Source organism: Triticum urartu, chromosome 7 (assembly GCF_003073215.2).
Source record: "Triticum urartu cultivar G1812 chromosome 7, Tu2.1, whole genome shotgun sequence".
Classification (NCBI taxonomy): domain Eukaryota; kingdom Viridiplantae; phylum Streptophyta; class Magnoliopsida; order Poales; family Poaceae; genus Triticum; species Triticum urartu.
Window position 1 is genome coordinate 122127691 of NC_053028.1, and position 12392 is coordinate 122140082.

Below are 12392 nucleotides of genomic sequence, written 5' to 3' on the forward strand. Positions count from 1 at the left end.
GCACATGGGGTTATTTTGCAGGAGTCAATTGTTTTGTGAACTTCCGTGTTTTAATTGAACATGTCATTTGTCCATACACATATTTGAAAAGCTGATTGAAAAATGACGGTATTGCATTCCAAGGCCAGTTAAATAGGTAAGCCTCTGTGATTTCTTCATAATATTAGATCACGCGAACTAAGATGGTTAAGTTCCGTGTGGTGGAATCTGCCCACCACGGTTCAAGTCCTCGACCTGACACTGTTGTGCGCATTTTTCTGGAAAGAGACATTCCCGTTGACCGGTCTTCGTCAACCTGAAGATGTTATGCCGGCTTAGTATATTGAAGGTGCTCATAGAGATATGATGTGCATACATTGCAGAGTGAGTATATGTGCGCGTCTTTGATTGTCCTGTGTTCAAGAAAAATATTTGATCACACAACATTTCCGTCTAACCGACAAACTACACTACGAACATTTTAGGCATATATGGGCAGCTTAAATTCGTCCGAACGGGTCCAAAGACCCCCACATGGGCCATCCAACCTGCGCAATTGGCAAAGCCAGTTGCACCACCCACTCCCCTCGCCCCTCCCGAGCTCTCATCTCATGCCACCGATCCATCCACCGCGGGGCGATCAAGACCAGATCGGTCCATGCCCGCCGATCCCCCGATCCCCGCCGCCCGTCCCCCCGATCCGACGGCCGGCGTCGCCCCGGAAGCCACCGGCGGCACGTGCTGCATGCCGAGCCAAAGCCAGACAGCAGGCAGTGCTGAAAACTGCACCGTCTACCACTATTCTACTCCCGTATATTTACTGGCCTCCCTCCCATAAATAAATGCGGGCACGACGATGATGAGGCATAAAAAGCAAGCCAGCACCCCAAAAGCCTCCCTTCTTTAATTTGCACCCTCCCCAAATCTCCTCCTCCTCCTCCGTCGCTGCCTCCTCCCTCCCTCCGTCCCCATCTCCTCGCCCGTCCATGAGGATCAGGAGGAGGCCGCAGCAGCCCTCCCCCTACACCGCCGCCCTGCTGCACCACCAGCAGCAGTACCGCTCAGATCCGTCCACATCCACGCACCAGACCCCGCGGAATGCGGAGGAGCGCGGCCAGGGACGCGGGGGCGACGAGGAGGAGGAGGAGGGGCGGGCCAGGCCGCCGCATCCGCATGCCAATGCGGATCTCGGCCGCAAGCCCGCCGCCGCCAGGCGCCTGGCATTGCCGCAGGTGCGCCGTGGCTCTTTCTTGATTCGGCTTGTTCGATCTTGCAGTTGCACCCACGGCGCAGGTGCCTAGATCTGGACGTTCTCTTTAGTCACATCTGAATGTTTTCTGTTGCTTTTGCCGGTTGGGTTTCAGGACAATGCAGTCGAGGGCCAGGGCGCGGCGGCGGAGCATGGAGCTGACGGCGCTCACAGCAGGTATGGATTCTTCGATTAAACAAGTGCGGCAAGACATACACTCCTACATGGGAGAGAAAGATCACAGCTTTGTGAATTTTGACTAGGAAATGGGTTGTTTTTCCTTCTGTTAGTATCTTTCCCTCCACTGTTTGATAGTGGCCATGCCAGCTTGACCCATGAGGAGTCTAGGCATGGCCGGATCCAACTATTATTTTAGTGCACGCACTGCACCTGCCTGTCGGACAAGACGGCCCTGTGGGCATCTTCTCTTCTCCCGTCCGTCCGCCCGCCCCATAATCATACATAGGCGCCTCGTCTTGTTGCCGTCTCGGTCGTGGATTTGTTTGGTTTCGTTCGCTGATCTCGATCACAGCCTGTTCGTTTGGCCCTTGTTTTGTTGTGCGATCCGGCGGCCTTGGCCTCTAGTGCGCATGGCCATCATGGCTTGTTGCCACCTACTACCCGTTTCGTCAGTCACGTCTTGATCGGCGCTGTTAGTCCGGGGTTTGTTTTGTGCGAAATGATGATGCTTTTTTTTGCACCTGCAGCAGCAATGGCCATGGCGGCGTCGCCGGCTGGAAGCCGGACGTGGCATGCACGGGCGCCGGCGAGCGGGCGGTGAAGGTGGAAGATCCGGTCGCGAATGGCGTGGCGGCGTTGTCGGACGTCAAGGAGGAGAAGAATGGCAGCGGCGGCGCGGCTGGCGGGGCCAAGAAGCGGCGCGGCCCGGCGGTGCTGATGGAGGGGTCGCGGTGCAGCCGCGTGAACGGGCGCGGATGGCGCTGCAGCCAGCCGACGCTGGTCGGCTACTCCCTCTGCGAGCACCACCTGGGCAAGGGCCGGATGCGCAGTGCGGCGGCGGCCGCCGCAGCCGGCGTCGGTGGCGGCGGGCGCGGAGGCCCCGGCCAGCTCGGCCGCACCGAGCACCGGGCCAGGATGCCCGTCGGTGTCGCGGTGACCACCGCGGCGGCCAAGGCGGAGGAGCCGGGCCTGCGGCCCTACTAGGCGGTGGGCGACGTGAATTGCTGCTGCGTTTTGTGTGGATATCAATGTCGGCGGTGGCATGCAGGTGGCACATGGACATGGGAGCAGCCAGCGGCGATCTTGGCCTGTGATTAGTGGTTTGTGCACCTGCGCCAAAATTCGACCGGGAATGCCCGTGTAATTGTGGCAGCGGCTGCCATCATCAGCCATGCAACACTGCGACTGTGCAAGTGCAGGCGCCGCTTGTAAGAAGAACAGTGTCCTCTCGTGTAGATCGTTCGTTCGTTCCTGTGGTTGGTGCAACTTTGAGGGGTAAAGCACATACATTTTGTTCAGAGGAAATAGTTGCCGTACGACTTGTGAACGACGGAAATAATTGTTGGGCATTCATAGACAATGTTAGAATAGGAAGGTTTATAGTACTGTAAAATAACGTGATCTTTTCTAACACAGTACAAATGAATACGCTCACATAGACGAGCATAATGTAGTAGCATCTTCTCTTACTGAACGAACATCACTGAAAGGCTGAAATAAATCCACAAATAATACGAGCATTTCGTAGTCGACGAGAACGACTTCTTCCACTGAACGAACATCACCGGAAGGCTAAAATAAATCCAAAAATAATGCGAGCATCAATGTCATAATGTAATCTTCTTTTTTTCGCAGGCAAATCAGAGAGCTTTTATTCAACAAAAATGTCCCTCGGGCAATCAGCAAGGAGGCTGGTTACCAAGAAACTAGGGATCTCCTCGAGCATGATAACGTAATCTTCTTAATAACGTAAATTTTATGGTTGCTTATTAGTATACAGTACAAAATGACTGATGATTTAGCCACTGAAAAAATGTACTGGCAGTTACTAGTATAGCCGATGGACCTGTTGAGGCCGGGCGCAGGTGGCTATATAATCTGCTGAGTACACACCGCCTGTGGTACGGCGAATCAATTTGTGGTTGGATGGTTAGAGGGACCGTAGTATCTCCAGCCCATTAAGGTTCAAATCCGGGTGCTCACATTTATTCCTGGGTTTATTTCAGGATTTTCGGCGATGCGCATTCACTGGGAGGAGACGTTTCCGTCAACGACGAGGTGCCTACGGTGACTTCATAAATTTCAAGATAATATGCCGGCTCAGTCTTTCGGAGATGTTCATAGGAATAGGATGCGCGTGTGTGCGTTCATAGAGATGAATGTATGCACATGTATGTAAGCGTTTGTGTTTGTACTGGTATTAAAAGAAAACCACCTGTGGTACGTGATCCTCAAAAAACAAACCCTGCTGCGAATCAACCTGTGGTTGAGTTGGTTAGGTGGACAGTGGTATCCCCAACCCACCAGAGTTCAAATCCTGATGCTCGTATTACTCCTGGATTTATTTCAGAATTTCCGGCGATGCGCCCTCAGTGGGAGGAGACGTTCCCGTCGACGATGAAGCGCCTATGATGACTTCGTAAATCTCAAGATGATATGCCGGCTCAGTCTTTCGGAGATGCTCATAGGGATAGGGTGTGTGTGTGCGTTCATAGAGATGAGTGTATGCACGTGTATATGAGCGCTTGTGTCTGTACTGATGTAAAAAAAAAACCCTGCTGTGGTACGTTACGCCGATCCGGATCTGGCACCACCCCGACCCCCACCAGGCTCAGTTAGGCACGACGCGAGATGCGGGCATGCGACAAACCAACTGACGCGGCTCATCCGTCGGCGTTACATTCTTTCTTTCTTCCTTGTTCCGTTGTCACGTCGCCATTCGCCGGGTCTCCCTTTCGCCGCGCCCGCGCGTCCCACAAGGCCCGCCCCCGCCGTGCACCGTCTCCCGCCCGCTTCACTGTTGCCGGTGCCATACGCGGCGTGCACCAGCTAGCGGTGGCGGATCTAAGAGTTAAACTATATCTTCTTTTTTGCTAAATACACTCCACTTTATTGCTCGTTATTCATGGGGATGAGATTTAGGCTATTTATGGTGGGGAGTATTATATACTACTAGTATCATGCATATGATACTAATATATATGATAATATCTTCATAGTGCATAGTATCATAAATTTAGAGTAGTATCATATATCATCTTATTTATTGTCATGCATGACACATAGTAGCGTAACATTTATTATGATACAGTATATACCTATGTTATTCTATTCTCTTTTTTTTTAATTGTCTGTCACATAAGCATGTTTGCTAGTCCCAATTGTATGATACCGGTTATGTTGCCCCCGCTATGGCCAGCATTAAATCGGGGGGCTAAAGGAGCCAAGATGGCGTCCAAGTGTAAGACTAAGAGAATGTTTAGCGATGCTATGCGCCTCGAGGTTCGAGATTCTCCCTTCAGAGATGACGGAGGACTTTTGGAAAGATGTCGCGGTTCTTCTGATTTCCCGGACAATATTGCCATGAAGCCCTCCATTGACAGAAAAGAGGTTGTTCACTAGTTCTTTGCAATCGGAGGCTATCTCTAGTTGGTCCAGATAAAGATCAGATGCAAGTGATAGCGCTTCTCGACAAGCCATGGCTTCAAGGACGATTGAATCAACAATTCCTGGGCACACCATCGCCGAGGGTCCAAGGTAATCACCCACCGAGTTCCTGCACACCGCACTAATGGAGCCCCTGCTTGATGATCTAGACACAACGCCATCAACACGAATCTTGGCTATCCTATGGGCAGGAGGAATCCATCAAGGATGATGGACATGAGTGTTAGCAGGCTGTTGTCGTGGTTAATGCTTAGTTTTACAAACTTCAAGAGCAGATAAGTATATCTGAACAAAAAAGTGTGTTCCCTGTGGGTTTTGGAAATCATTCTCGTGTAAGGCCTTCCTCCTAGCATGCCAAATGGCCCATAGTTTTCCCAGAATAGAAATAAAATCATCATGCGGGATTGATTCCATCAATGAGAAGATCCACCCCTTAAAAAATCAATGAGAAGATCCATCTCTGGGCATCGGGTTCAGTTGATTGCCTCCTACACATCTCGACATCGTACGGTCCAAAAGTAGATATCTCCAAGGGTCAACTGAACCACAAAGACCGCATTGACTCCCAGGTGACATATTGCGATGATGAAGAAGATCGGCTGCCAGAAGGGACTGCTGGGTCAAGCGTCATAAAAATATTTTCAATTTTGAGGGAAATTGTACCTTCCACAACAAGCACTAGCTTCTTTGTTCCGCAACATAATTTGACGTGTCCGTCCTTTGCTTCAACCATGCTTCCCGTCTATTTTTAGTTTCAACAAGCATTAACGGACTATAAAAATTCCCTTCTTATCAAAGTTCGAGGACCAAAAACCATCCATCTACCGGGTACACAACATAATGGATAGAATTCCCTCTGCATAAATGGTTATGAAAGTTTCCATAATTTTATCCCGGTTCCATGAAGCCTCACTGGGAAGGATGAGCTTGCTAACCCATTGAGGTGGGTTGTATGAGATGCTGGTAACTGGCCTCATATTAAAATCTCTCGAAAGCCAATTATGATGCCATATATCAGTAATTTTCCCATCATCAATTCCGCGGATGAGAGCTTGTACCAGAACATCCTATCGTTCAATGATTGCTCGCCATACCTGTGATGGAGAATTACCTAGTTGGGCTTCAAGAAAATTTGAGGTAGGGAAGTACCTGACCTGAAGAATATGAGCGCTAAGTGAGTCTAGATCCTATAAAATGTGCCATGCATAACATGCAAGAAGAGCGAGATAAATAGCTCGAAATCCTTAAATCCCAAACCACCAAGTTACTTTGGGTTTGTCATCTCTTCCCAAGAAACCCAAGTTGTTCTTCCTTTCACCATTTTTGCTGCCAACCAGAACTTCTTTATGAGGGAATTGACCCCCCCAAAGGACCTCCTCCATCCATCCTTGCACCTTATTCCAAACTCGGTCCTTCAGATATTTAAAATTTCCACGTTTACAGTTTCCAACATCAGAAGGCATAGCCAGATATTTCTCAAGTAAAGACTCATTAGGAATAACTCAAGCAAATTTGACTTCATTTCTAACAGACTCCGGGCACCCTTTACTGAAGAAAGCAGAGGACTTTGGTAAATTTATTCTCTAACCCGAGCCTTGGCAATAACTGTTCAACAAAGATGACAGATCATCCTCTCCATCTCTACTTTCTTTAACAAATAGGAGGTTGTCATCCACAAAAAGTAAGTGGCTAACCAGCGGGGCCATTTGCGCAACTTGGATACCACTGAGGTACTATGACTGACTTTTACTTTTCAAAGGCATGATAGGCCTTTTGTTGCCAACAAAGACAAGTATGGGGAAATTGGGTCCCCCTGATGAATTCCTCGAGAAGGCTTGAATTCCTCAAGTTTATTTCCATTGATAGAAAAACAAATGTAACAAAACTCACCAAACTCATTACCAAAGAAACCCAAGCTGGTGCAAACCCCAACTTAGTCATAATAGCTTGTAAGTAATCCCACTCAACCCGGTCGTACATCTTCATCATGTCCAGCTTGATAGCACAAAATCTGTTTTCCTTAGCTTTATTCTCTTCATAAAATGGAGACACTCGTAAGCCGAGATAATATTATGAGTGATAAGCCGCCCTGTAACGAAAGCAGACTACTCCTCAAAAGGATACCAGGAAGAATTACTTTGAGGAAATTAGAGATAATCTTCAAAGCAGTCTTACATAAAACATTTTAGATATTTATAGGCCTGAATTGCGAAAGCAGAGTGGGGTCATTCACTGTAGGAACTAGAGCCAACATGGTTTGGTTTATGCTCTATCTCACCATTCAAGATAGGAAGGATCATTGTCGTAACCTCCTCCCCACATAGACCCAGTGTCGCTGGAAGAAGTGTGTCGGGTAGCTGTCAGGTCCAGGTGCATTGTGGGGAATGTCGTGGATCTAAGACTGACACTAGAATGGGGGGTAGGTATGAGGAGGCAATATCCTAGCTATGGAGTAGTTGTACACACAAGTTTTACGAGTTCAGGCCCTTCTCGGAGGAAGTAACAGCCCTACGTCTCAGTGCCCTAAGGCGGTCGACTGGATTATATGTGTGTGTGAGTTTACAAAAGATGCGAACCCTTGTCCCAGAGGAGGGGGTGGCTTATATAGAGTGCGCCAGGACCCCAGCCCTCCTCCATTACACAGGGTTCAATGTTCATAAAGGAGGAGCGTTACTGGTAACGTTCAAAGTAAAGTGCTATAAATGTCCATAAAGCTATGGTTTAAACCCCGACCGTTGTGGAGTGAAGGGCTTCTCATCTTCTGGTGGTCGAGTGTCTTCAAGGTGGTCGAGTGAACACATCTTCATGGTCGAGTGGATGATGGTTTCTCTTCGACTGCTTCTGATTCTTTGTAGAGATGTCCTTGGGGAGGGTATGTTGAACAGATCCATGACCCTACCCTAGGTACATAGCTTCATCATTAGCCCCCGAATGGATCAGGGTTTGAGTGAGGAAGGAGTTGGGAACACTTCCGACTCATTCTTTGTGCTATGAGCATATCTTGTTCTAGAACAATGAACTGAGGAGACGACGTCGACTCCTTTTTCAGTCGCCTTAGTCCATCCTTGGTTTTTGTCGAGTGAAGTTTCATGGTAAAACTCCGAATGATAATGTAGAGGACGTTTTCAGTCTGGCAAGTTGCTCTGCTCTCCGCGGATTTCGCGGGATTCGAATTTTGGGGAAGCGCGCCGTACGGGCGAAACCGTGGTAATCGGGACGGATTAGGCAAGTCTCCTCGATCTCCGTGCCACCTTTTTTGCCACGTACTACGCGCGCGACTGTTGCGGGATTTGTTTAGACCGTCTGGGTCCACCAGTCAGTCACTCGGGGAATGACCTTATAAAAGGCACCGGACCAGGCCTCTGCTCCCTGCGCTCCCATTCTCTTCTCTTCTTCCTCCGACCTCTCCGCCACGCTCGTATCTGCTCTCGTCGTTGGACCCTCACTCGAACTCGATCCGTCGCCATGGGAAAAGAGAAGACGGTGGCGCTGGAGCGCACGAATAAGGCGACCGCGAAGGCGAAGGGCAAGCGGACCAGCCAGGGCGGATCCTCGTCGAGATCCGGCCTACTGCCGGGCTGGATCCAGGGCGACTGGATCCGCTCGACGATCACCCAGGACGACCTCGACGACATGGTGGAGGGGGGACTGATCCCCCACAAGTCGGCACGGCTCCCGGGGAACGAGACCGAGCCACAACCAAGGGAGGGTGAGTGCGTTCTCCTCGCCACCCACGTAGATCGCGGATTCTCATTGCCTCCCCATCCTTTCTTCCGGGGCGTTTTGAACTTCTTTGGGGCTCAGCTCCACCATTTCACTCCAAACACCATAGTCTATCTGGCCGCTTTCGTTTCAATGTGTGAAAATTTCTTGGGCTGTCGCCCGCACTGGGATCTTTTCAAACACATCTTCACCTGCCGCTCCCAGTCGGTCAAAAAGGCCAATCCGAGTGATGAGAGGACGCAAGTGATCCAGATGTGCAGGGGCCTGGGGATCCAGATGAGGAGCAAGAGCACCTTCCCAGCAATGATCCTTCCCGACTCGGTCCGGGGCTGGCAGTCGACTTGGTTTTATTGCAAGGACCAGCCGACCCCGGGTCAGTCGACTGGGCTTCGTCCCTTTTCTTTGGCTCGAGTGGAGAAGCCCGCCCCTCTGAAGGTGGCTCCAGAAGAGAAGGCGCAAGTCAAGGTGCTGGTCGAGCGGGTCGTCCAACTCGTCTGCGACGGGGTGACCGGGATGGACCTGCTGGAGGTCTTTCTCGATCGACGCATCCAGCCGCTTCAGGCACGTGATCATCCGATGTGGATGTACTCTGGGCTCGAGGATTCCACTCGGATCCACCCAGAGGACGTCAGCGAGGACACCTTGGAGAAGTGGTTGATGGGGATCACCAGCAACAAAGACAACCCTCGGGGGTCTAGGAGGGTGATTCCATTCGACCACTCGCGTCAGCCGGAGCAGGTATGATTCTGTTTTATCAAGTATCTTTCCGATTCACTATGTGACATCTTGTTTGATGGTCGACTGAATTTCTTTTGATCGTTGTCTTTTCAGGCCCTCATCGACATGTACTCAATGCCCAACGGAGTGCAGGAGCAAGACGTCGAGGAAGGAGCGAGCGGGGGCGAGAGCGGCAAAGGGTACTCGGATGCCGAGGAGGACGAGGAGAGCGACGAATCGACTGATGACGAAGAGGTCGACTCGCCTCCTCGCAGGGAGAGGAGATCCAAACACGCTCATGACCCGGCGAGCGCTCCGGGCCTGGTGGCCGCGCCGATTGGGCAGTCTTCGAAGCATCTCAGGACGTCTTCCCCAACGCCGACTGAGAAGGCTCCGAAGCATCCCAAAGTTGTGCCACCTCCAGCGCTGAAAGCACCGAAAGCCACCTCCTCCAAGCTGTCAAAGGCTTTGTCCAGGATCAAAGTGACCGTCCCTACTATCTCCGGGTAATCATCTGACTTGTTCTTTCCGTCGACTCGAATAACAGAACGTAACCGACTGGATGCGGGTCTTTGCAGTGCTGCTACGTCAGGAACCTCTTCTCTCCAGTACCGAGACGAGGAGATGGAAGACGCGGTTACCTCTAACCCAGGTAGAAACTCTTATGATCTTGTTCTTGATTCCTTGGTCGATTGCATTCTAGTGGTTCACTTGGGGTCGAATGATCTGTCTTGCAGCTCCACCCAACGTCATCGATCTTCCAGATGACGATGAAGATGTGGCTCTTAAGCCCAGGAAGAGCAAGAAGGTAGCAGCTGGTAAGATGTCTCGGCAAGGGCCAACAACAACACCGCCCGTCCGTCAACCTGAAGACGCGGGCAGGGCCTCTGTAACCTTCGCTGCACCCTTGTCGAGTGAGCACCCCACACCGTCGACTGCATCGGGGATTCCTTCAGTCGTCCAACTCCACGCCACGGAGCTCCAAGCTGCCACACCTGGGTCGTCTGCTCTCTTTTTCACTAGCTACCCCATCCCGGACAACCAGTTGGAAGCGGCTGCAGAAGCCATCCGACAGGCTGACGTGATGATGGAGCGGGTGAAGACGGTGCATGAGAATAGCCAGGCTGCCTACGACGCCAATGCTGCTCTTCGGGCCAACGTCCAAGTAAGTAGACTTTCCGACTGCTCTTGTTCTATGAGGATATGCTACCCGAAAAATTTTCTTCTACACAATCTCATGTTGTTTGCGTCGAATCAGAGCACCCACTGGGTGTTTTGTTGTCTTTGGTAGTTGCGCTCCTCCACTTGGTCTGGGCGAGTGGGATCTGAACCAGTGGGGGCACGCCAAGTGCACCCACTAGGTGTAGTCCCCAAGACCGCGGTCGACTGCTGGCAGTCGACTGGGGTCTGAGTTCTACCTTCCTTTCTTTTCCTTTTCTTCCACTCGACTCAGGCGGACCGGTCGAGTAGGATCTGAACCGGTGGGGGCACGCCAAGTGCACCCACTGGGTGTAGTCCTCGAGACCGCGGTCGACTGCTGGCAGTCGACTGTGGTCTGAACAACTCTTTTTTTTGGACCGGGTGGACCGGTCGAGTTGGGTCTTAATCAGCGGGGGCACGCCAAGTGCACCCGCTGGGTGTAGCCCCCGAGACCGCAGTCGACTGTGTACAGTCGGCTGGGGTATAAGCGAACTTCTTTAGGTTTTATTCACTCGGAAGTAAACAACCTTTGATCTTATCAACTGACCCGTCTTTTGCCTCCCGCAGAAGTCTTGTACTCTTATTTCCAAGTTTGCTGAGCTTGAGGAGAAGCAAAGGCAACTCAACCTCGACTTGGAATTGGCCCAGCAAAATCTGAAGAAAGCTCAAGACGAAGCTGCTGGTATGGAAGGTAACTGGCTGTCGACTGACTTTCAATATATTTCTTTGATCTCTTGTTTTATTCGATTGCTTCTTTTGCAGAGAAAATGAAGTTGGCTCTGGAGAAGAAGGACTCGAACCTCGCCGCCGCGCAAAAAGCAGCCGAAGATAAAATTGCCCTCGCAGACCAGAAGCTTACTTTAGTCGGAACGCTGGAAGGGGAGGTGAACAAACTGAAATCTTGCCTCAATGAAGCTAACCGTGAAGTAACTAGTCTGAAGAATGACAAGGTTGCCCTAAATGAAAAGCTGGAGTCCGCGGATCCGTAAGAGGAATGACACAGAAGCTTATCTAAGGACTCTTGCCAAGAAGCTCTATCTCACGCTGGAAGGTATTTCTTTTAAACCGACTGTGTTGATGCTTGCGATCGGATCCTGCTCGGTCGATTCACTAATTTTTGGCTGCAGAATTCTGCCAAGACTTCGACGAGGAAACTGGAAAGGTCGAGACGGGTCTGGACCCTATAGCTTCTCTAGTTTGCGACGAAACCGCAATGAACGTGCTCCGCCTGGAGTCCCGTATCGCCAACGCCACAAGCTACCTCGTGCGTATGAAGGAGGTAGTCTCCCGAATCGACTCATCGCTTTGGCCGAGGGCGACGCTTCAAGATGACCTGGAGTCCCTGATGGCTTGACTGAACGAGATCCCTGACCGAGTGCAAGAATGGAAGAAGTCCTCCGCCCGGTGTGGTGCTGACGTGGCGCTGTCCTTGGTGCGAGTCCATTGCAAGGAGGTTCATGAAGACAAGCTGGCTACGATCAAAGTCGCTAACACCAAAAAGCATGACTTCCAGTCCTTCATGGAGACTTTCATTGCTGCCGCTACTCGGATTGCTGATGGGATCGACCTGGACTCATTCGTGGAGCCTGCCAGGCCTCCTCCTACCGAGTGAACAACTTATGAGACTTGGATCTGCTTTAAATTTGCCTCGGAATGCCGAGTGATTGCTGTAACCGTTAATCTCCTTCGGGCTTGATGCCCGAATACTTTTGATTTGCTGCTTGGAACTCTAGGACTTATCCGAATTTGGTTTATCTCCGAATGTGCTTGCGTTTTGCCTTCGAATGGACTTTGTTCACTGCTCGGAATAGTCTTTGCGCTGGAGATGCAGCTCTGAAATGGTGGCTACAGTCGACCTGCGCTTCGTCGTCCTTGCGAATAGGGATGGGGCGCACGT

The 12392-nt window shown here is 50.9% G+C and overlaps 1 protein-coding gene across 2 annotated transcripts; it reads left to right on the forward strand.

Moving 5' to 3' along the window:
• The first annotated feature begins 814 nt into the window (after nt 1–814).
• Nucleotides 815–2713, forward strand: LOC125520561 (spidroin-1-like). 2 transcript variants are annotated; one of them, XM_048685515.1, is made up of 3 exons: nt 815–1211; nt 1344–1405; nt 1939–2713. In XM_048685515.1, exons 1-3 carry the CDS (start codon nt 966–968, stop codon nt 2390–2392), a joined length of 762 nt encoding a protein of 253 aa, XP_048541472.1. In that variant the 5' UTR covers nt 815–965; the 3' UTR covers nt 2393–2713. The 2 variants fall into 2 exon arrangements, with proteins under 2 accessions (XP_048541472.1, XP_048541471.1); XM_048685514.1 differs by having other exon boundaries at nt 817–1211; nt 1936–2713.
• Nucleotides 2714–12392: the final 9679 nt, after the last annotated feature.

Bases quoted from the DNA above. Each gene is read 5' to 3' on its own strand.
- LOC125520561 (XM_048685514.1), top strand. From the start codon at position 966: ATGAGGATCAGGAGGAGGCCGCAGCAGCCCTCCCCCTACACCGCCGCC. The intron at 1,212-1,343 runs GTGCGCCGTGGC...GTTGGGTTTCAG, and splicing joins GGCGCCTGGCATTGCCGCAG to GACAATGCAGTCGAGGGCCA. The intron at 1,406-1,935 runs GTATGGATTCTT...TTGCACCTGCAG, and splicing joins GCTGACGGCGCTCACAGCAG to CAGCAATGGCCATGGCGGCG.